The sequence below is a fragment of the Lepidochelys olivacea genome (genome assembly GCF_965140295.1).
Source record: "Lepidochelys olivacea isolate rLepOli2 genome assembly, chromosome: 14".
NCBI classification, from domain to species: domain Eukaryota; kingdom Metazoa; phylum Chordata; order Testudines; family Cheloniidae; genus Lepidochelys; species Lepidochelys olivacea.
Window position 1 is genome coordinate 42,424,390 of NC_140424.1, and position 23,316 is coordinate 42,447,705.

The 23,316-nt window shown below is 55.3% G+C and overlaps 2 protein-coding genes across 4 annotated transcripts in view; one reads left to right on the top strand and one right to left on the bottom strand.

Moving 5' to 3' along the window:
• Nucleotides 1-101: 101 nt before the first annotated feature.
• The window catches only part of LOC311530177 (C-type lectin domain family 2 member D-like), a 28,020-nt gene continuing 4,805 nt past the window's right edge, over nucleotides 102-23,316 (bottom strand). Inside the window, exons 1-5 of one of the 3 annotated variants that reach the window (XM_084646645.1) lie at nucleotides 7,716-7,914; nucleotides 6,498-6,608; nucleotides 5,184-5,371; nucleotides 4,338-4,441; nucleotides 102-810 (exon numbers count right to left, since the gene is read on the bottom strand). In XM_084646645.1, the coding sequence (XP_084502771.1) occupies nucleotides 660-810; nucleotides 4,338-4,441; nucleotides 5,184-5,371; nucleotides 6,498-6,608; nucleotides 7,716-7,809 (648 nt within the window). In that variant the 5' untranslated portion in view covers nucleotides 7,810-7,914 and the 3' untranslated portion in view covers nucleotides 102-659. Of the gene's footprint in view, nucleotides 811-4,337; nucleotides 4,442-5,183; nucleotides 5,372-6,497; nucleotides 6,609-7,715; nucleotides 7,915-14,935; nucleotides 15,680-23,148; nucleotides 23,304-23,316 lie in introns of those variants that run through there. The other 2 variants (XR_014713948.1, XR_014713949.1) reach the window with 2 other exon arrangements.
• LOC311530176 (early activation antigen CD69-like) lies at nucleotides 12,595-23,155 on the top strand. Its single transcript, XM_084646644.1, is given in 7 exon segments — nucleotides 12,595-12,701; nucleotides 13,562-13,725; nucleotides 14,832-14,942; nucleotides 16,065-16,117; nucleotides 16,121-16,252; nucleotides 16,995-17,098; nucleotides 20,695-23,155. Coding segments are annotated over 7 exon segments (750 nt in total). The 5' UTR covers nucleotides 12,595-12,666; the 3' UTR covers nucleotides 20,846-23,155.

Here is a 23,316-nt window from a genome sequence, read left to right on the forward strand (position 1 = left end):
CGAGGAGTGTAACAGGGGGTCTACTCCCTTGGCAGGTGCAGCGCTCTTAAAACTAAAAATGGAAAATTAAAACCAGTTTAAAACGTTCATGCTTTTATCCAAAGCAATATCTGGCAACAACAACAACAAAAAAAAGGAACTGGAGGTGTAAACCTGTAAACTTCAAAATCAATTGGGTTTCCAAAAAAGACCCCAAAAACTGACCCATAAAAAACTTTGTTAAAAAGTTCCTGGGGAGGTACGGGGGGGCACGCGGGAATGTAGAACATCCCCCCTCAGCTCTATTCCAGACCACCGAATGGGAATGATGAATATTTTTCAAAGATTCCATAGATAATTTTCTAGAGTAAAAAGCTTCTGTGGGGGAACGTCAGGGCAGCGAAAGCTGAGGCTGGTGCCTTGGCTCAGTTAGGCAGAGCTCCTGGTCCAGCTGAGGGAGGTTGGTAAGGCTGGATTTGAGCCGTTCCACTGGCGGAAAAAGAGACGGCACGGGTGCGGGGACCAGATGTGCAAATAGCATCTCTGGTTTTCACCTGAGTCCACAGTGCTCTGCCCAGTGATGCGCAGAGCATTCCCCGATATTCCGGAATTGCTCAGATGTGATGGTCACAAGAAATCACAGTCAGGCTTTTCCAGGGCTAGATTCTAGAATACTCTTGTTACCAGCCCCCTTCCACGGCAGCCTCCTGTGCCTGTGTAAATGCATCGGGTTTGGTGCAGATCCAGAGTCTCTCACTGGTGCATCGCAAGCTGCTGACCGCACTCAGACCATTCAGATACGCGCAGTCTCCTCCTCCTCCAATCGGAAACCTGCAAGACAGAAGCCAGGGAGCTGGTGTCAGGTAGGAGTTGGGTGTTTCCGGTCAGTCACAGGCAGGGAGAGACGCTCTCGCACAGTGCAGGGAGCTGCTGCACTCACAGCCCCTCATGACTCCCCTTCCTGCACCTGCCACAGGCCCCAGCTAGAAAGGGGGCAGTGGGGCAGCAAGGCCAGGAAAGGTTCGAAGATCAACAGACCTCCATGGAGCATTTATGCCGGGTGGGTATTAACCCAGTTCCTACTCTCCCCCCCCGGACACCCAGCTGGCCCAACCCACCCAAACTGCCCCAGGCACAGGTTCCAGGTGACTCTCAGCGTGGCGAGGAGCAGCAGTAACGCCGCACAGAAGAGCTGGGTCCAGGGCTCCCTGGACAGTTTCCATCAGCTCTCAGGCCAGAGGCCTGTCAGGACAGACTGTATTGCAGGGGACGGCTGGGGTGAAATGCCAGCAGCGCAAACCCAGCGGCCATGGGGTGACCCCAGCCACTCACACAGAGCTTCCCGTGAGAGCTGGAGGCCAGCGCTTCCCACCTGGGAACAGGGTGGGATCCAGGCCCACAGGCAAATTCTCCCCCATGGTCCCATCCTGGCTACTCACAGGGCTGGGAGGAGGCCCAGCATTACTCTTTGGGCAGGCCGGGATCTCCCTGCCCTCAGGCCACCAGCTGAGAACCCAGCTCACAGCCACCTGAGCAGATGGTTGTGGGTGGCTCCCCCACCAGCATCACCCCAGAAGAGCTCTGAGGGGATGGCAATGATGCACCCAGAGCCTTCTGCTGGGGTGGGCGCCCACAGGGTGGCAGATTTCAGGGTTAACACCCCACTGAGATGCCTGTTTACCCAGTTTGGGTAAATTGGCATCACATTAGCTATCCTCCAGTCATCTGGAACAGAAGCAGATTTAAATGGTAGGTTACAGACTACAGTTCGTAGTCCTGCCATTTCACATTTGAGTTCCTGGTCCTGGTGACTTGTTACTGTTTAGTATCTCAATTTGTTCCAAAACCTCCTCGAATGACACCTCCATCTGGGACAGTTCCTCAGATTTGTCACCTAAAAAGGATGGCTCAGGTTTGGGAATCTCCCTCACATGCTCGGCCATGAGGACTGCTGCAAAGAATTCATTTAGTTTCTCTGCAATGGCATGGTGCCCGCTGCCGTGTAGACAGACCCCAAACAGACCTGCTAACAGATGGGCTCAGGATGCAATCACAGAGACAGACTGCTGCCGACATCAGGACATCCTTGCTGGAATATGTGAAAATATCTGACTGGGATCAAATAACAGGTCATCAACTGACTTGTTTTCTAAGCCTCCTCTGGGCACATTTTCCAGCTTCCCATCAATCGCAAAGGGCTTTTTTAAAAATGCCATTCAGCTGTAAGTACCTAAGACTGTCTACATTGGGTCAGACCAATGGTCCATCTAGCCCAGTGTCCTTTCCTCCGATACTGGCCAGCAGTAGGTGCTTCCGAGGGAATGAACAGAACAGGGTCAGTATCGAGTGATCCATCCCATTCACACCCAGCTTCTGGCAGTCAGATGTTTATGGACACTCAGAGCATGGGGCTGCATCCCTGACCTTCCTGACTGATAGGAACTGGTCGAGCTATCCTCTGTGAACTGATCTACTTCTTGTTTGAACAGAGTTATACTACTGGCCTTCACAACATCCCCTGGCAACAAGCTCCACAGGTTGACTGTGTGTTGTGTGAAGAAATACTTCCTTTGGTTTGTGTCAGACCTGCTGCCTATTTATTTAATTGTGACAGGTTTCAGAATAGCAGCCCTGTTAGTCTGTATTCGCAAAGAGAAAAGGAGGACTTGTGGCACCTTAGAGACTAACCAATTTAGTTGAGCATAAGCTTTCGTGAGCTACAGCTCACTTCATCGGATGCATTCAGTGGAAAATAACAGTGAGTAAATTTATATATACACAGAACATGAAAAAATGGGTGTTTAAAACTATTTCCCCTTGTTTATTTCTCCCCCCCGCTCCCCCACTGTTCCTCAGACGCTCATGTTAACTCCTGGAAATGTACTGGAAATGGCCCACCTTGATTATCACTTCAAAAGGTTTTCTCTCTCTCCCCCCACCCCACTCCCCTGCTGGTAATAGCTCATCTTAAGTGATCACTCTCCTTACAGTATGTATGTTGAACACCCATTTTTTCATGTTCTGTGTGTATATAAATTTACCCACTGTTATTTTCCACTGAATGCATCCGATGAAGTGAGCTGTAGCTCACGAAAGCTTATGCTCAAATACATTGGTTAGTCTCTAAGGTGCCACAAGTCCTCCTTTTCTTTTTTCATTTAATTGTGTGACTGCCAGTTCTTGCATTATGTGAAGGAGTAAATAACACTTCCCTCTTCACTTTCTCGACCCCACTCATGATTTTATAGACCTCTTATATCCCCCCCTTAGTCGTCTCCCCTCAAACGGAAGCTGTTCCACATCTCTAATCATTTTCGTTGCCTGCCTCTGTACCATTTCCAATTCTAATAGATCCTTTTTGAGATGGGGCAACCAGATCTGCACACAGTGTTCCAGGTGTGGGGGTAGCATGGATTTATACAGTGGCATGATGATATTTTATGCCTTTTTCTCTAACCCTTTCCTGATGTTTTTTAAAGGATGCTCGTTTTTTGCCTCTAACCACCTGGCATTTCCCCCCCAGACAAGGATGTTAAATTTAATTACATTATGGTCACTATTACCGAGCAGTTCAGCTACATTCCCCTCTTGGACCGGACCCTGTGCTCCGCTTAGGCCTAAATCAAGAATTGCCCCTTCCCTTGTGGGTGCCAGGATTAGCTGCTCCAACAAGCCGTCACTGATGGTGTCTAAAAATCACTTCTCTGCATCCCATCCAGAGGGGACATGTTCCCAGACAATATGGGGATAGTTGAAAACCCCCATTGTTATTCAGTTTTCTACTTTTGTAGCCTCTCTAATCTCTGTAAATTTCACAGTCACCATCCTGGTCAGTAGTATACTCCTGCTGCTAGATTCTTATTCTTCAAGCATGGAATTTCTATTCTGAGACATGCTACCATACAGTTGGATTCGTTTAAGATTTTTACTCTAATTTCCTCTATGCTCTCCTGGACATATAGTGCCACTACCCGGCCACCGTGACCTACTCTGCCGTTCTTTCAGTGCTGATGGTCCAGGGTCAAACCCTGCTATCGGCTCAGCTGGGGTTTGGTTATTTGATCACACCCAGATCCCACTGAAATCCCTCTTGGGATGTCGTCTGGGCCATCTCTACTGTACCCCAGTTCTCATGGCAGCCCCAAGCACTCAGCATTTGTGACTATCAGGCATCTTTAACGCACATGGCCCCACTAAAGCCAGACAGATCTGAAAGCTTTGGCCAGTCTCCCAGCAGACAACCCTTGCTTCTACCCATCACTAATACACAGAGTACATAGCACTGACTGGTGAGTCGGTTGAACTCGGTATCTCAGACACCAGGGACCCAAAGCCCAGGCAATTCACAGAGGACTTACAGGTTGTTGAATTTGGAGCCATCGGCCCATTTCCAGAGCTGCCCAGGGTCCCTCCGGAGGCCAATCCAGTGGTCAAATTTGCCTTTATAGCGCCGCAGGAAAGCCTAAAAACAGCAGAGGGGGAGGTGGGGTCAGAGCACAGGCTCTGTGCACCAGAGAATCACAGGGATACACTGAAGGGCTCTGTTTTCCTGGAACAGCTGGGGATTTTCGCCTCCCTCTTGCCCAGCTCTGGGTAATTCAGTATTAACTTTCCCATCCCAAACCCAGCTCCCCCTCACACCAATCTGCCCTGGGCTGGAGCAGCTCTTGGGTGCTGCCGGGTCTAAGCTGCCCCCAAAACTCTCCATAGAAGGCCACATTCTGTGTCAAAGCCTCGCCTTACAGAACAGCTGAGCTCCCCTCCCCATCACAGGGGAAGGGGAAGGAAAGAGCCCAGCTGAGCTCAATAAGGGATGCTGGGAAGGGCCAGGGATGAGAGTAGAGCCACCGAATCCTCAGCCAGAAGGGGCCAGGGCTAAGAAGAGCCCCCCCATCCTCATCTGGCTGCCCAAGAGCACTGGCTCTTCAAGTCAGTCTGGGATCTCAGTACCCCTTTGGCCCCATGCCACCCAGAAGACACTCAAGCCAGCCTAGCCCGAGAGAGGGGCGGTCTCCTTTTGAGAGGGCTGACAGTGAGTGATCCCTGCAGTCAGACAGGGACATTAGAGGTGCCCCAGGCCAGCCAGCCAGGCCTGGCATTCAGCAACTGGAAGCTCATTTACTCAGAGCTGCTCCTCGAGCCCAGGTTCTCCTGCAGCAGCTGCTGAGCCAAGACCAGAAGGTTGCAATTGGAGCATCTCTCACCATTTCCTGCTCACTGTTGATCTCAGCCAGGGAGGCGTTGAGCGCAGAGCAGTAGGTCAGGCTGTAGGTCCAGTTCCTTTCGGCCTCAGAGAAATAGTAGCATTTCCCTCGGTATCCGATCCAGCCGTCTGGGCACGCGGGGCCAGCAGGGGGGCCCAGATCAGCTGACGGAAGCTTAGGTCTCCACACTGAGAATGAGACAGTGACACGTGGTGTGAGCGAGACCCGCCAACGAGGAGAACATGGGGAGATCAGCCCCTGCGCCCCAGGCTTCTGAGACACCTCGAACCAGGGTGGGTACTGAAAGGCCGTGAGGGAGCCAGGAGGATGCTGGGAATCCAGCCCCAGAGGGGGGGTTATCTGACTCTGGTCTCCCTCTCTTGGGTTCACATTCAACAGGGATGCAGCTGACAAACCGCTCATGCCATGAAGCCCAGGACAGAGAGTTGGGCCCAAGCTCAGTGTTACAACACGGGGTGGGCAGAGAGCTGCAGAGGGAGGGGACAGTTACCAGGGGGCCAGCAGGGGGGCAATAATTAATGGGTAGGAGATTAACTTCAACATGATTTACCAGGTCTAGTACCCCAAGGAGTTCTGCTAGCCTGGACTGCTGCCCCCTCCCCCTGCTCTGCGCTTTGCTTCCCTGGAGAGGCAGGTTGAGATGAAGAGGGGAACAAACTCCCTTCCCTTCAGGAGACCGGACGCCCGCTGCCCGGCCTGTCCAGCACAGCCAGCCAGCTTCACGGTCACCACAAACAGCTGCCATCTGCGCTCGCACACGCTGTCTGTGCAGGGGGGGACGTCAACAGCGCGACGAGACCCTGCCCTGCCGAGGTCACCAGTGGGTGGGTTTCACTCTGCGTTAACGGGGCTGTCGGTACTGTGTTCCACGGCTCCTTTCAGTGACACGCCAGCACCTGCCCAGCACTGGGCACGACCCGGCGATGCAGGAAGGCCAGGCTGGCACCTCAGGGCGACACGCTGCAGGCAGAGGGCCCAGCTCATTGCTGCCCTGCACCGTCAGTCACCCCCACTCTGCACAGGTATCCGTGACCGTGCCTGGGGCCCGGCAACAGTGACTTGGACCCAGAGTGCTCAGAGATGGGCTGGGGGGAGCTAATTTCAGTCCCAACAGAGAGAGTGCCCAAGTGCAGGGGTCTGGGAGGGAGCAGGAGGGGGGTCTTGGAGGAACATCCCCCAGGAATCCTCTGTCCCAGGGGCACAAGCCAGACAGGCCAGGAGGAGAGACTGACTGTGGTGGCTCCAGGGGGAATGGGATGTGCAGACAGGGGGAAGGGAAGGGTGAGAACTCACCTGCCAGGACAGTAAGAGTGATGATGAGACTTAAGGACACAACTGCGAGGGCGACTGCGAGCACAATTGTACCTTTCTTGTAGTTACATTTCCTGCAGTTGCGACGAGGGTCTGAAACAGAAAGACCCGTCAGGCAGGGCCGCGAGGACACGTCTCCCCGACGGCACCAGGGCTGGAGCTGCCTTAGAACAGTGGTTCTCACCCACCGGTTCGTGTACCCCTGGGGGTAAGCAGAGGTCTTCCACGGGGCACATCAACTCATCGAGAGATTTGCCTCGTGTTACGACAGGCTACATAAAAAGCACTAAGTCAGTACAAGCTAAAATTTCCTACAGACAATGACTCGTTTATACTGCTCGATAGACTATACACGGAAAGGTACAGCGTTGATAGTCCAATCGATCTATTTCATAATTAAATACGCAACAATCAGAGAGAGTCAGCAATTTTTCAGGAATAGTGGCTGTGAAACTTTTGTATTTTTATGTCCGATTTTGGAAGCAAGCTGTTTTTAAGTGAGATGAAACTTAGGAGAGTGCAAGACAAATCAGCCTCCTGAGAGGGCGACAGTCCTCTGGAAAGGCTGAGAACCACTGGACTCGAACATGCACCGTTCTGCCGATTGGTCCTTCCGTCAGACGCTCTGGGAGAGGAGCCCGGAGGGTCAGGCCGGCTGGGGCTGGCAGAACAGCCCCTCCTTCCCCCTCAGCCCAGTGCCCTCCCCTGGGCACTCCCAGCCAGGCTGCCAGGAGGCCTGGTGAGCTCAGGGGCGCAGAGATAAGGACCCGCATGTCCTGGTGGCAGTTGCTCAAACTGTCCCCCCACCATCCCCATCCCCATTCTGCCCCCTGCCAAGCGCTGGCTGGGCCCACGCTGCCGAGTGCCCCTGTCCCCGCACACTGGGGTCTCACACTGGCCATACGCAGCAGAAGGGGCGAGAACCAACCAGGCAGAGATGGGCCAGGGCTGTCACAGGGGGTCTGACACACCCAGCCCAGGAGGGCCCTGCACGGCCCCACGGCCACCGCTGTGTGCGCCAGACAGCATCTGTGAGCCAGGGATCGGTGCCCTGAGAGCCCCTGGGGGTGATCCAGTCCCTGCTGCCCACAGACAGGGGGTGTTGCTGGGCACTGGCTGCTGCCACTGAGAGCCTGGCCCCATGTGGGGCAGCCTCAGGGTCTCTCTCCAGCCTGTTCCCAGGCAGCGACACCCCATTACCTGGCTCCCCTCCAGTCTCCAGGTGTCCCTTGCCCTCAACAGGCCACTCCTGCAGCGGCTCTTCGCTCCCAGCAGGTCCAGCTGCTGGCCCCATCGTCTCTCTCAGCGACACTCGGGCTGCACGCTGCTGGAGACGCTGGGCTGGGGTCGGCTCCTCTCTGTGACTGGGTCCAATTCAGCAGCAGCCGCCGAGCATATAGGAGAGGGGCGGTTCAGAACAACTTTGAAATCCCCACCCCCTGCATAAAGCGTGTGTGAAAGGAAGGACTCCACCCTGACATCTGGCAGTTTTAACTTCCGTTCACGCTCCTCCGTTGCCTCTGTCCCCTCTCCCTCTCCCCCTCTCCGGGCTGGGGGGGGCTCTGTCCCCTCTCCCTCTCCCTTCCCCTCTCCGGGTTGAGGGGGGGAGGCCTCTGTCCCCTCTCCCTCTGCCTCTCCCTTCCCCTCTCCAGGCTGGGGGGGGGGCTCCGTACCCTCTCCCTCCCCCACCCCGGGCTGGGGGGGGGCTCCGTGTCCTCTCCCTCCCCCTCCCCCTCCCCCTCTCTGGGCTTGGGGGGGTGTGACGAAGTGGGACTGTTCTTAATGTTTCCTCTGAAGAGTGTGGTGGGTGCCTCAGTTTCCCCTATGCAGTTCTTAAGTATCTAGGGGGTGGGATAAGGGTGTATGATCATTACAGAGCCCTAGAGGGCAGGTGTGTGCAGGCGTCTGGACACAGACAATGGCCGACACCCTGTTTCCTGGCAACTGGTGGCCTGGCCCTTCCCCCCTGCAAAGTGAGAGCTAAAGGGTTGGAGAACAAAGGAATCAGGTGACCTCCTGGCCCGGGAAAGGGACAAAGCCCAGAGGAGGGGGGGGCTGGAGGTTTTTCAGTTTGGGGCTGGCTGGGACATGGAGTGAAGGGCAGACGTGGTTGTCTTGCTCACTGCCCCCAAAATGGATCCAGCTGAGGGGTCCCGTTCTCTGCACCTACAAGCTCTGTGTTAGATCATGTTCCTGTCGTCTAATAAACCTTCTGTTTTACTGGCTGGCTGAGAGTCACGTCTGACTGCGAAGTTGGGGTGCAGGACTCTCTAGCTTCCCCAGGACCCCGCCTGAGCGGACTTGCTGTGGGAAGTGCAAGGAGGGGCAGAGGATGCTGAATGCTCCGAGGTCAGACCCAGGAAGGTGGAAGCTGGGTGAGCTGTGTGTCCTGAAGACAGGCTGCTCACAGGAAGGCGACTGCCCCAGAGTCCTGACTGGCTTCATGGGGAGCAGTTCCAGAGCGTCGCCCGGGGACTCCGTGAGAACTGGTGGCAGGGTGGGATCTACTGCACCCCGTGGACGGCGCTTCCTGCAGTAAGTGACTGGGGAGCAGTAAAACGGAGGGGGATTGATGAGGACCAGGTGTGCTGAAGGCTCAGAGGAGCAGTTTCGGGGGGCGCTTAACCCCTGGGAGTGTGTGACCAGAGCGAGAAGGTCTGTGCAGTAATGGGGGTCCCCCTGGGGACTGCGGTGAGCAGTCTCAGGGGTGGAGGAGCCTGCAGCTCGACCCTGGCAAAGAGGCGGTGACCTGGAGAAGGGCTGGCACAGTAGGGGTTCTCCCTGGAAACTGTGAGGAGCTGAGAACACACAGACCTGTGAGTCCACAACAACTTGGGAAGAGCGGAGTGATGGCCTGTCACCGTCTCCTTAAGAAGGACATTGTAACCCTGTGCAAAAAGAGCGGGTTGAGCATTGGAAAGTTCACCAAAGCAGAGTTAATCGTGCAGCTGGAGGAGGATGACGGCTCTAAGGGACAGATTCCTGACCCCAAATGGAGCTATAGCAGGATCTGGGAGCAGCTGGAGTAGGAGCCAGGCATCCCCAAGACTCCTGTCCAGGACCAGACAAGGGTCTTCATGATCCGGTTCCCCATCGGGGGATTGGAGACAGACGGGATTGGAGCTGAGTCCGAGAGAGCAAGAGGACTGTGAGAGACAGCGAGAGCCTGAGAAAGAGCTGCAGAAGCAGCATGAGCTGGCTGGTGGGGGGAGCGGAGAGGCCCAGGGGACCTCCCCGGGGTGAGTGGGGATAGACCCCGGGGGGCCAGTTCCGCAGGGAACCTCGAGACTAAATTGCTGCCCCTAGTTAAGGAGGGGGGGATGTGGATGCCACCTCACTGCCTTTGAGCAGGCTGGCGATTTGAACCAGGGGGACCCTGCGGAAAAGCCTCAGTGTCTAGCCCCCTTGCTGGGTCCCAAGGTCGTAGTCTCCGTCAGCCAGATGGGTGGGGAGGTGGACAGGCTCCCACTCCTGACCCCAACCGATATGTCTGTGTGGAGTTTCCTGGGGTCAGGCTCCTCGGACCTCCAGTGGAAGTGGAAGGTGATGGTCAATGGGGAGACATTCGTGGGGTGGCGAGATCCTGAGACAGAGAGAACTGTTGTCAGGCCCTGGGTGGTGCAGCCTCAGATACTGAGGGGCTGTGTGAGCTGGGTGAGGTTCCCAGGGATGAAGCCCCTCGCCCTACCTATGGCCCAGATCCCTGTGCAGACCCAGGAGGGGTCGGGCTGGCTGGCCGTTGGGGTGCTCCAGGATACCAGCTGCGAGACCCTGTTGTGGGGTGACTGTGTCTCTTTGGGACAGGATCCAGGCCCTGCTCCTGTAACTGCCAAGGGTTTGAATTTGAATCCAGGGAACCAATCGGTGGAGAGGGAAATGGTCTGTAAAAATGCAGGTGACCTGGCTGGCAGCGGGGAGGAGCTGCTAGACTCAGGCTACCTGCCTGCCTGTAACCAGATCCCTGGGGCTGGGTGGGACAGAGGAATGCTCCCCACCCCTTGCACACCAGAGTGGGGCTCTCGCTGGCTCTGATGCAGTGAGGAAAGCAGCAAGCTCGCTGCCTACCCCACTGGGACAGCAAGGGCAGCGCTGAGCACCGTGGGAGCTGAGACCCCAGCTGAGTGGGGGTAGACATAGGCAGGGCAGGGGATCTGTTGGGAGTGGCAAGGTGCTTGGTAAGGAAAGTCTGGATGAGCCTAGGCAGTCTTGTGAGCTGATGGCTTTGTCTAGGCAGCAGGGTGGGAAGGCGAGGAGAGTGGAAGATGAGTGTCCCTGGCCCTTACCTGTTAGCTGGGTGGAGAATTGTGACAGTGAAGGAAACATGCCCGTGTCTGTCAAGGGTGTTGACTTGCCTATGGAGGGAGCTACCCTGATCTCCAAGCACTTGTCTGTGACCAGCCTTGTGTGCTGGGACAAGGGGAATGAGATCCCAAGCTGTGGGTCTGGGAAAGGAGAAAGTGTGTCCGGCTCTTCTTTGTCTGTGGAGCAGACAGAAGGGGCCTTTCAGCCTGTGAGGGTTGAGGGTCGTGCAGTTGTCTCAGAGCTGGTTCTGGATTCAGCTAAAGCCCAGGAAGGGAAGGGTCCTAAGTTTGTGTCTGCTCGGGAGAATGGCCCTGTAACTAGGTCGCATCCAGTCAGTGTCTATGTAAAATCCCAGAGCCCAGACAATGCCGTTGCTTGTGTTTTGCCTGTTCCTAGTGTGTGGCAAAGAGAAGGAGAAGGCTTCTGACCTTTTATCTAGGAAGTCTGTAAGTTTGCCTGAAAGGGGGATTGGGTAGGAATCCGCCTGATGGGCTAGAGGTGATTCTGGATGTAAGGGAGACCCAGAAAGAGTCTGTTGTTGCTCAGGAAAGTGTTCCTCTAGAGCAAGCCCTCGGTGAAGAGGGTAAGAGCCGAATTTCTGTGAGGGGTGAATTGTTGCATAGACAAGCCCTAGGGAAAGGAATCCTCATGGAGTCTTTGCAAGCAGTTTACTGCAACTGAAGGGTGTAAAAGTGATTTAAGCAGAAAGTCTCTGTTCCTAACAGCCAGAAATTTTCTGTTGTGAATGAAGCCACTGACTTTCCTGTTGAAAGATCCAGGGTGGAGAGCTTTGAGAAGGTCTCAGATGGAGTGAAAGCTGTTAAGAAAGTTAAACAGTCCTCTGACCAAGTGGCTGTGTTTAGCCAGCTTGTTGGGGAGACAAGGTTGTGGAGAAAGGAATGTCTCCATGCTAGTTCTGTAAGTGAACAGTATGTGGCCCAGGTCAAGAGGGGGGCTCTTAACCAAGAGAGCCCGAATTGCAGGCCTCCAGACTGGAGCGCTGGGAGAAGACCCGATTCCAGTTTGACCCTCTGGAGTTTTGGGGTGGCCAAAGGGCACAGGCCGCATAAACCTTCCCACATGCGGCCTGCGAGTGCTATCGACACCCCCGACCTAAGGGAGGGCATGAAACTGGAAGGCTCTGGGGTAACTCCCACCAAGGAACGGGAGAGATGTTGGGGCATCCATGGGAACATTGGTGGCTTCGAACTTCCCCAGGTCACCAGCTAAAGTGACCCCACTCAGTTCAATCTCGAAGGGAAGAGAGATGTGATGAAGTGGGACTGTTCTTAATGTTTCCTCTGAAGAGTGTGGGGGTGCCTCAGTTTCCCCTAAGCAGTTCTTAAGTATCTAGGGGGTGGGATAAGGGTGTATGATCATTGCAGAGCTCTAGAGGGCAGTGTGTGCAGGGGTCTGGACCCAGATAATGGCCAACACCCTGTTTCCTGGCCATTGATGGCCTGGGCCCTTCCCCCCTGCAAGATGAGAGCTAAAGGGTGGGAGAACAAAGGAATCAGGTGACCTCCTGGCCCGGGAAAGGGACAAAGCCCAGAGGAGGGGGGGCTGGAAGGAGTTTCAGTTTGGGGCTGGCTGGGACATGGAGTGAAGTGCAGACGTGGTTGTCTGGCTCACTGCCCCCCAAAATGGACCCAGCTGAGGGATCCCGTTCTCTGCACCGACAAGCTCTGTGTTAGATCATGTTCCTGTTGTCTAATAAACCTTCTGTTTTACTGTCTGGCTGAGAGTCACGTCTGACTGCGGAGTTGCGGGGCAGGACCCTCTGGCCCCCTCAGGACCCCGCCTGGGCGGACTCGCTGTGGGAAGCGCACGGAGGGGCAGAGGAGGCTGAATGCTCCGAGGTCAGACCCAGGAAGGTGGAGCCGGGTGAGCTGGGTGTCCTGCAGACAGGCTGCTCCCAGAGAGGAGACTGCCCCAGAGTCCTGCCTGGCTTCATGGGGAGCAGTTCCAGAGCATCACCCAGGGACTCCGTGACACCCCCCCAACCCAGAGAGGGGAAGAGGGAGGGAGAGGGGATGGTGATCCCCCCCCAGCCCAGAGAGCGGGAGGGGGAGGGAGAGGGGACAGAGCCCCCCCCCAGCCCGGAGAGGGGGAGGGAGAGGGGACGGAGCCCCCCCCAGCCCGGAGATGGGGAGGGGGAGAAGGGACGGAGGCCGCCCCCCCCAGCCCGGAGAGGGGAAGGGAGAGGGAGAGGGAGAGGGGATGGAGCCCCCCGCAGCCCAGAGAGGGGGAGGGGTACAGGGGACGGAGGCCTCCCCCCCTAGCCTGGAGAGGGCGAGGGGACGGAGGCCTCCCCCGCCAGCCCGCAGAGGAAAAGGGAGAGGGAGAGGGGACGGAGGCCTCCACCCCCTAGCCCGGAGAGGGGGAGGGAGAGGGGATGGAGCCCCCCACCCAGCCCGGAGAGGGGGAGGGGGAGCGAGAGGGGACGGAGACCCCCCTGACCCCAGAGAGGGGGAGTGGGAGGGAGAGGGTGCCCTCACCCAGCCCGGAGAGGGGAAGGGAAAGGGGATGGAGCCCCCCCAAGCCCGGAGAGGGGGAGAGGGAGAGGGGACAGAGGCAACAGAGGAGCGTGAACGGAAGTTAAAACTGCAGCAGCCACAAGCTCCAGATGTCAGGGTGGAGTCCTTCCTTTCACACACGCTTTATGCAGGGGTGGGGGGATTTCAAAGTTGTTCTGAACCGCCCCTCTCCTATATGCTCGGCGGCTGCTGCTGAATCAGACCCAGTCACAGAGAGGAGCCGACCCCAGCCCAGCGTCTCCAGCAGCGTGCAGCCCGAGTGTCGCTGAGAGAGACGATGGGGCCAGCAGCTGGACCTGCTGGGAGCAAAGAGCCGCTGCAGGAGTGGCCTGTTGAGGGCAGTGGACGCTTGGAGATTGGAGGGGAGCCAGGTAATGGGGTGTCACTGCCAGGGAACAAGCTGGAGAGAGACCCTGAGGCTGCCCCACATGGGGCCAGGCTCTCAGAGGCAGCAGCCAGTGCCCAGCAACCCCCCGTCTGTGGGCAGCAGGGACTGGATCACCCCCAGGGGCTCTCAGGGCACCGATCCCTGGCTCACAGCTGCTGTCTGGCGCACACAACAGTGGCCGTGGGGCTGTGGAGGGCCCTCCTGGGCTGGGTGTGTCAGACCCCCTGTGACAGCCCTGGCCCATCTCTGCCTGGTTGGTTCTCCCACCTTCTGCTGTGTATGGCCAGTGTGAGACCCCAGTGTGCGGGGACAGGGGCACTCGGCAGTGTGGGCCCAGCCAGCGCTCGGCAGGGGGCAGAATGGGGGTGGGGATGGTGCAGGGGGGCAGTTTGAGCAACTGCCACCAGGACATGCGGGTCCTTATCTCTGTGCCCCTGAGCTCACCAGGCCTCCTGGCAGCCTGGCTGGGAGTGCCCAGGGGAGGGCACTGGGCTGAGGGGAAGGAGGGGCTGTTCTGCCAGCCCCAGCCGGCCTGACCCTCCGGGCTCCTCTCCCAGAGCGTCTGACGGAAGGACCAATCGGCAGAACGGTGCATGTTCGAGTCCAGTGGTTCTCAGCCTTTCCAGAGGACTGTCGCCCTCTCAGGAGGCTGATTTGTCTTGCACTCTCCTAAGTTTCATCTCACTTAAAAACAACTTGTTTCCAAAATCGGACATAAAAATACAAAAGTTTCACAGCCACTATTCCTGAAAAATTGCTGACTCTCTCTGATTGTTGCGTATTTAATTATGAAATAGATCGATTGGACTATCAACGCTGTACCTTTCCGTGTATAGTCTATCGAGCAGTATAAACGAGTCATTGTCTGTAGGAAATTTTAGCTTGTACTGACTTAGTGCTTTTTATGTAGCCTGTCGTAACACAAGGCAAATCTCTTGATGAGTTGATGTGCCCCGTGGAAGACCTCTGCTTACCCCCAGGGGTACACGAACCGGTGGGTGAGAACCACTGTTCTAAGGCAGCTCCAGCCCTGGTGCCGTCGGGGAGACGTGTCCTCGCGGCCCTGCCTGACGGGTCTTTCTGTTTCAGACCCTCGTCGCAACTGCAGGAAATGTAACTACAAGAAAGGTACAATTGTGCTCGCAGTCGCCCTCGCAGTTGTGTCCTTAAGTCTCATCATCACTCTTACTGTCCTGGCAGGTGAGTTCTCACCCTTCCCTTCCCCCTGTCTGCACATCCCATTGCCCCTGGAGCCACCACAGTCACAGTCTCTCCTCCTGGCCTCTCTGGCTTGTGCCCCTGGGACAGAGGATTCCTGGGGGATGTTCCTCCAAGACCCCCCTCCTGCTCCCTCCCAGACCCCTTGGGCACTCTCTGTGTTGGGACTGAAATTAGCTCCCCCCAGCCCATCTCTGAGCACTCTGGGTCCAAGTCACTGTTGCCGGGCCCCAGGCACGGTCACGGATACCTGTGCAGAGTGGGGGTGACTGACGGTGCAGGGCAGCAATGAGCTGGGCCCTCTGCCTGCAGCGTGTCGCCCTGAGGTGCCAGCCTGGCCTTCCTGCATCGCCGGGTCGTGCCCAGTGCTGGGCAGGTGCTGGCGTGTCACTGAAAGGAGCCGTGGAACGCAGTACCGACAGCCCCGTTAACGCAGCGTGAAACCCACCCACTGGTGACCTCGGCAGGGCAGGGTCTCGTCGCGCTGTTGACGTCCCCGCCTGCACAGACAGCATGTGCGAGCGCAGATGGCAGCTGTTTGTGGTGACCGTGAAGCTGGCTGGCTGCGCTGGACAGGCCGGGCAGCGGGAGTTCGGTCTCCTGAAGGGAAGGGAGTTTGTTCCCATCTTCATCTCAACCTGCCTCTCCAGGGAAGCAAAGCGCAGAGCAGGGGGAGGGGGCAGCAGTCCAGGCTAGCAGAACTCCTTGGGGTACTAGACCTGGCAAATCATGTTGAAGTTAATCTCCTACCCATTAATTATTGCCCCCCTGCTGGCCCCCTGGTAACTGTCCCCTCCCTCTGCAGCTCTCTGCCCACCCCGTGTTGTAACACTGAGCTTGGGCCCAGCTCTCTGTCCTGGGCTTCATGGCATGAGCGGTTTATCAGCTGCATCCCTGTTGAATGTGAACCCAAGAGAGGGAGACCAGAGTCAGATAACCCCCCTCTGGGGCTGGATTCCCAGCGTCCTCCTGGCTCCCTCACGGCCTTTCAGTACCCACCCTGGTTCGAGGTGTCTCAGAAGCCTGGGGCGCAGGGGCTGATCTCCCCAGGTTCTCCTCGTTGGCGGGTCTCGCTCACACCACGTGTCCCTGTCTCATTCTCAGTGTGGAGACCTCAGCTTCCGTCAGCTGATCTGGGCCTCCTTGCTGGCCCCGCGTGACCAGATGGCTGGATCGGATACCAAGGGAAATGCTACTATTTCTCTGAGGCCGAAAGGAGCTGGACCTACAGCCTGACCTACTGCTCTGTGCTCAGTGCCTCCCTGGCTGAGATCAACAGTGAGCAGGAAATGGTGAGAGATGCTCCAATTGCAACCTTCTGGTCTTGGCTCAGCAGCTGCTGCAGGAGAACCTGGGCTCGAGGAGCAGCTCTGAGTAAATGAGCTTCCAGTTGCTGAATGCCAGGCCTGGCTGGCTGGCCCGGGGCACCTCTAGTGTCCGTGTCTGGCTGCGGGGATCACTCACTGTCAGCCCTCTCAAAAGGAGACCGCCCCTCTCTCGGGCTAGGCTGGCTTGAGTGTCTTCTGGGTGGCATGGGGCCAAAGGGGTACTGAGATCCCAGACTGACTTGAAGAGCCAGTGCTCTTGGGCAGCCAGATGAGGATGGGGGGGCTCTTCTTAGCCCTGTCCCCTTCTGGCTGAGGATTTGGTGGCTCTACTCTCATCCCTGGCCCTTCCCAGCATCCCTTATTGAGCTCAGCTGGGCTCTTTCCTTCCCCTTCCCCTGTGATGGGGAGGGGAGCTCAGCTGTTCTGTAAGGCGAGGCTTTGACACAGAATGTGGCCTTCTATGGAGAGTTTCGGGGGCAGCTTAGACCCGGCAGCACCCAAGAGCTGCTCCAGCCCAGGGCAGTTTGGTGTGAGGGGGAGCTGGGTTTGGGATGGGAAAGTTAATACTGAATTACCCAGAGCTGGGCAAGAGGGAGGCAAAAATCCCCAGCTGTTCCAGGAAAACAGAGCCCTTCAGTGTATCCCTGTGATTCTCTGGTGCACAGAGCCTGTGCTCTGACGCCACCTCTCCCTCTGCTGTTTTTAGGCTTTCCTGCTACGCTATAAAGGCAAATTTGACCACTGGATTGGCCTCCGGAGGGACCCTGGGCAGCTCTGGAAATGGGCCGATGGCTCCAAATTCAACAACCTGTAAGTCCTCTGTGAATTGCCTGGGCTTTGGGTCCCTGGTGTCTGAGATACCGAGTTCAACCGACTCACCAGTCAGTGCTATGTACTCTGTGTATTAGTGATGGGTAGAAGCAAGGGTTGTCTGCTGGGAGACTGGCCAAAGCTTTCAGATCTGTCTGGCTTTAGTGGGGCCATGTGCGTTAAAGATGCCTGATAGTCACAAATGCTGAGTGCCTGGGGCTGCCATGAGAACTGGGGTACAGTAGAGATGGCCCAGACGACATCCCAAGAGGGATTTCAGTGGGATCTGGGTGTGATCAAATAACCAAACCCCAGCTGAGCCGATAGCAGGGTTTGACCCTGGACCATCAGCACTGAAAGAACGGCAGAGTAGGTCACGGTGGCCGGGGAGTGGCACTATATGTCCAGGAGAGCATAGAGGAAATTAGAGTAAAAATCTTAAACGAATCCAACTGTATGCTAGCATGTCTCAGAATAAAAATTCCATGCTTGAAGAATAAGAATCTAGCAGCAGGAGTATACTACTGACCAGGATGGTGACTGTGAAATTTACAGAGATTAGAGAGGCTACAAAAGTAGAAAACTGAATAACAATGGGGGTTTTCAACTATCCCCATATTGTCTGGGAACATGTCCCCTCTGGATGGGATGCAGAGAAGTGATTTTTAGACACCATCAGTGACGGCTTGTTGGAGCAGCTAATCCTGGCACCCACAAGGAAGGGGCAATTCTTGATTTAGGCCTAAGCGGAGCACAGGGTCCGGTCCAAGAGGGGAATGTAGCTGAACTGCTCGGTAATAGTGACCATAATGTAATTAAATTTAACATCCTTGTGTGGGGGGGAATGCCAGGTGGTTAGAGGCAAAAAACGAGCATCCTTTAAAAAACGTTAGGAAAGGGATAGAGAAAAAGGCATAAAATATCATCATGCCACTGTATAAATCCATGGTACCCCCACACCTGGAACACTGTGTGCAGATCTGGTTGCCCCATCTCAAAAAGGATCTATTAGAATTGGAAATGGTACAGAGGCAGGCAACGAAAATGATTAGAGATGTGGAACAGCTTCCGTTTGAGGGGAGACGACTAAGGGGGGGATATAAGAGGTCTATAAAATCATGAGTGGGGTCGAGAAAGTGAAGAGGGAAGTGTTATTTACTCCTTCACATAATGCAAGAACTGGCAGTCACACAATTAAATGAAAAAAGAAAAGGAGGACTTGTGGCACCTTAGAGACTAACCAATTTATTTGAGCATAAGCTTCTGTGAGCTACAGCTCACTTCATCGGATGCATTCAGTGGAAAATACAGTGAGGAGATTTATATACGCACAGGACGTGAAAAAATGGGTGTTCAACATACATACTGTAAGGAGAGTGATCACTTAAGATGAGCTATTACCAGCAGGGGAGTGGGGTGGGGGGAGAGAGAGAAAACCTTTTGAAGTGATAATCAAGGTGGGCCATTTCCAGTACATTTCCAGGAGTTAACATGAGCGTCTGAGGAACAGTGGGGGAGCGGGGGGGAGAAATAAACAAGGGGAAATAGTTTTAAACACCCATTTTTTCATGTTCTGTGTATATATAAATTTACTCACTGTTATTTTCCACTGAATGCATCCGATGAAGTGAGCTGTAGCTCACGAAAGCTCATGCTCAACTAAATTGGTTAGTCTCTAAGGGGCCACAAGTCCTCCTTTTCTTTTTGCGAATACAGACTAACACGGCTGCTATTCTGAAACCTGTCACAATTAAATAAATAGGCAGCAGGTCTGACACTAACCAAGGAAGTATTTCTTCACACAACACACAGTCAACCTGTGGAGCTTGTTGCCAGGGGATGTTGTGAAGGCCAATAGTATAACTCTGTTCAGACAAGAAGTAGATCAGTTCACAGAGGATAGCTCGACCAGTTCCTATCAGCCAGGAAGGTCAGGGATGCAGCCCCATGCTCTGAGTGTCCATAAACATCTGACTGCCAGAAGCTGGGTGTGAATGGGATGGATCACTCGAAACTGACCCTGTTCTGTTCATTCCCTCGGAAGCACCTACCGCTGGCCAGTATCGGAGGAAAGGACACTGGGCTAGATGGACCATTGGTCTGACCCATGTGCCCAGTCTTAGGTACTTACAGCTGAATGGCATTTTTAAAAAAGCCCTTTGCGATTGATGGGAAGCTGGAAAATGTGCCCAGAGGAGGCTTAGAAAACAAGTCAGTTGATGACCTGTTGTTTGATCCGGGTCAGATATTTTCACATATTCCAGCAAGGATGCCCTGATGTCGGCAGCAGTCTGTCTCTGTGATTGCATCCTGAGCCCATCTGTTAGCAGGCCTGTTTGGGGTCTGTCTACACGGCCGCGGGCACCATGCCATTGCAGAGAAACTAAATGAATTCTTTGCAGCAGTCTTCGTGGCCGAGCATGTGAGGGAGATTCCCAAACCTGAGCCGTCCTTTTTAGGTGACAAATCTGAGGAACTGTCCCAGATTGAGGTGTCATTCGAGGAGATTTTGGAACAAATTGAGAAACTAAACAGTAACAAGTCACCAGGACCAGGAACTCAAATGTGAAATGGCAGGACTACGAACTGTAGTCTGTAACCTATCATTTCAATCAGCTTCTGTACCCGATGACTAGAGGATAGCTAATGTGACGCCAATTTACCCAAACTGGGTAAACAGGCATCTCAGTGGGGTGTTAACCCTGAAATCTGCCACCCTGCGGGCGCCCACCCTAGCAGAAGGCTCTGGGTGAATCATTGCCATCCCCTCAGAGCTCGTCTGGGGTGATGCTGGTGGGAGAGCCACCCACAACCATCTGCTCAGGTGGCTGTGAGCTGGGTTCTCCCTTCTCTGGGACAGACCTCACCCCGAGCCAGAGGCTGGTAGCCTGAGGGCAGGGAGATCCCGGCTTGCCCAAAGAGTAGTGCTGGGCCTCCTGCCAGCCCAGCACATGCCTACTGTGAGTAGCCAGGATGGGACCATGGGGGAGGATTTGCCTGTGGGCCTGGATCCCACCCTGTTCCCAGGTGGGAAGCGCTGGCCTCCAGCTCTCACGGGAAGCTCTGTGTGAGTGGCTGGGGTCACCCCATGGCCGCTGGGTTTGCGCTGCTGGCATTTCACCCCAGCCGTCCCCTGCAATACAGCCTGTCCTGACAGGCCTCTGGCCTGAGAGCTGATGGAAACTGTCCAGGGAGCCCTGGACCCAGCTCTTCTGTGCAGCGTTACTGCTGCTCCTCGCTACGCTGAGAGTCACCTGGAACCTGCGCCCAGGGCCGTTTGGGTGGGTTGGGCCTGCAGGGGCCCATCCAGACCCAGCTGGGTGTGTGGGGGGTGCGGGGGAGAGAGTAGAACTGGGTTAGTACCCACCCGGCATAAATGCTCCATGGAGGTCTGTTGATCTTCGAACCTTTCCTGGCCTTGCTGCCCCACTGCCCCCTTTCTAGCTGGGGCCTGTGGCAGGAGCAGGAAGGGGAGTCATGAGGGGCTGTGAGTGCAGCAGCTCCCTGCACTGTGTGAGAGCATCTCTCCCTGCCTGTGACTGACAGGAAACACCCAACTCCTACCTGACACCAGCTCCCTGGCTTCTGTCTTGCAGGTTTGTGATAAGAGGAGGAGGAGAGTGCGCATATCTGAATGATGAGAATGGGGTCAGCAGCTTGCGATGCACCAGTGAGAGACACTGGATCTGCACCAAACCCGATGCATTTACACAGGCACAGGAGGCTGCCGTGGTAGGGGGCTCGTAAGGAGAGTACTGTGGAATTAGTCCCGGAAAAGCCGGACTGATCTCTTTACAAAATCACATCTGAGCAATTCCGGAATATTGGGGAATGCTCTGCGCATCACTGGGCAGAGCACTGTGGACTCAGGTGAAAACCAGAGATGCTATTTGCACATCTTGGCCCCCCCACCCGTGCCGTCTCTTTTTCCGCCAATGGAACAGCTGAAATCCACCTCTTAGGAGGAGCCTCTCGCCACTGAGCTAGGGGACAGTCTGAGGTGGTGGTCGGGTGGGGGTCCCTTATTCTCTCCTGTTAACCCTGTTCCAGACTCGGGATAAAGAGTGATTGGAGCAGACAGACTAACTGTCACCTCGGGGCATCATGCAGAGAGATGATTTCTAGCCCCCACCAGTGACTGCTGCTTGGAGAAGTGGGCCCTGGCCCCCGCAAGGGGAGAGGCAATTCCTGATTTAGTCCTCAGTGGAGCACAGGATCTGCTCCAAGAGGTGCAGGGAGCTGAACTGCCCAGCAATAGTGCCCACAGTGTCATGACATTTAGTATCCCTGGAGGGGACGGAATACCAGACCAGCCCACAGCAGTAATATTTCACTTCTAAAAGGGGAACCACAAAACCATGCGGATACTTGTTGGATGGAAATTGCACAGAGCTGTCACCAGGGTCAAATGTCTCCTAGCAGCACGGACACTCCTTAAAAACAGCATGAGGCTCGGACGAGGGGCTTGTCTCCACTCACAGCGCTGCAGGGAAGACGCTACCTACGCTGAGCAGAGAGCTTCTCCCATCAGCGGAGCCAATCCCCCTCCCCAAGGGCGGTAGCTATGGGGACAGGAGAAGGGCTCCCCTCAACGTGGTGCTGTCTGCACTGGGGGTGAGGTCAGGATACCGGCATCGCTTGTGGGGTGGATTTTTCACACCCTTGAGAAACATCGTTACACCGTCATAAGTCTGTAATGTAGACCGAGTCTAAGGGCAGGTCTCTACTACCCGCCGGAAGCGCAGGTAGCGATCTATCTATTGGGGGTCAATTTATCGCGTCTAGTCTAGACGCGATAAATTGAACCCCGAGCGCTCTCCCGTCGACTCCGGTACTCCAGCACTGCGAGAGGTGCAGGCGGAGTGGAGGGGGGAGCCCCGGGAAGATGCCAAGGGAAGTCGACCTGGAAGTCCACTTCAGCTATGCTAGTCTCATAGCTGAAGTTGCATATCTTAGGTTAGATCCCCCCCACACACACACACCCAGTGTAGACCAGGGCTAAGGGTGTACCCCAAATAAAAAAAGACAGGAGGAGGACCAAAAAAATGCTATCCTGGCTAAACAGCAGAATAATGGAGGCAATTAGAGGCAAAAAGCATCCTTGAAAAACTGGAAGTCTAAACCTAATGAGGAAACTAGGACGGAGCAAAACTCCAGCAAGTAAATTGTAAAGTATAAGGAGGCAGGCCAAGGAAGAGTTTGAGAAGCAGCTTCCTAAAGATGCAAAACCTAAAAAAATTAAGTACATTATCCACTGGATCTAATGGGGAACCGTCCACCCAGGTCTATTTCCCCCGGGGGTGTCACTTTAAGGCCAATCCAGATGTCGTTTGCATCTTGTACAACATCTTGCATGAAATCCTGTGATGTGCAAAGCAGAGGGGGTGGGGATGAGTATCCTGTAACATGCTAGAATTCCCTTAGTGATCCCATGAAGTGCCTGCTCTCTCCTTCAGTAGCTCTGCCCATAATGCCAGCAGGAGACCCCACCAGCCCCTGAGTTAGTTCACCCTCTCCCCTGGGCGGGCAGGGTCCCAGTGCAGGTAAACGTGGCTCTCTCTATGCAGACATGGTAACACCAGTACCCGTCCTTGGTGGCACAGGGTGAGCTGGCCCTTTAAGGAAGTCCTGGGTTGAGCCTCACCTGTGACTAGGTGCCCCTGGACTCAGAGGCAAAGGTGATGGAAGCAGGTGACCAGGAGCCAGGCCTTGTGGGGCTACAAGGGCAGCCAGTCTGGGCAGGGAGAGATTTGATGAGGTAGGAGGTTTGTGTGAGTAGCTCTATGCAGAAGGGCTCTGCTGAGCTCTCAGACAGAGGGCCTGGGAGTGAAACGCCTGCAGGAGCCAGCTGGGCAGTCTGGGGTGGGAAAGCTGTGGGGTTCTTGTTCTGAACTGTATGTTAATAAGCCAGACCCCCAGAAGGGGAGAAAACACCCCAGTGTGGAGTTTGATTCGGGGGCGGGGGGAAAGAGTCAGGCTACACTGGGTTTGTAACTAGTGACACACGTCTTTCTCCAGCTGGAGTTGGATGAGCCTGTATTTTCTGTTACCATCTCCTCCCGGTTCTGGATCACGAGCATGCGAGAGCTCTTCCCCGAGCAGTCGTCACGGCTCCCAGTCCAGTCTTTACGCTCCTTAGACAGCCAGTAGCACTTGTCCCCGTGCAGCAGCCAGTCCCTGGGGCAGAGTTTGCACCCGGATCCCTCTGGAGGGAGAGA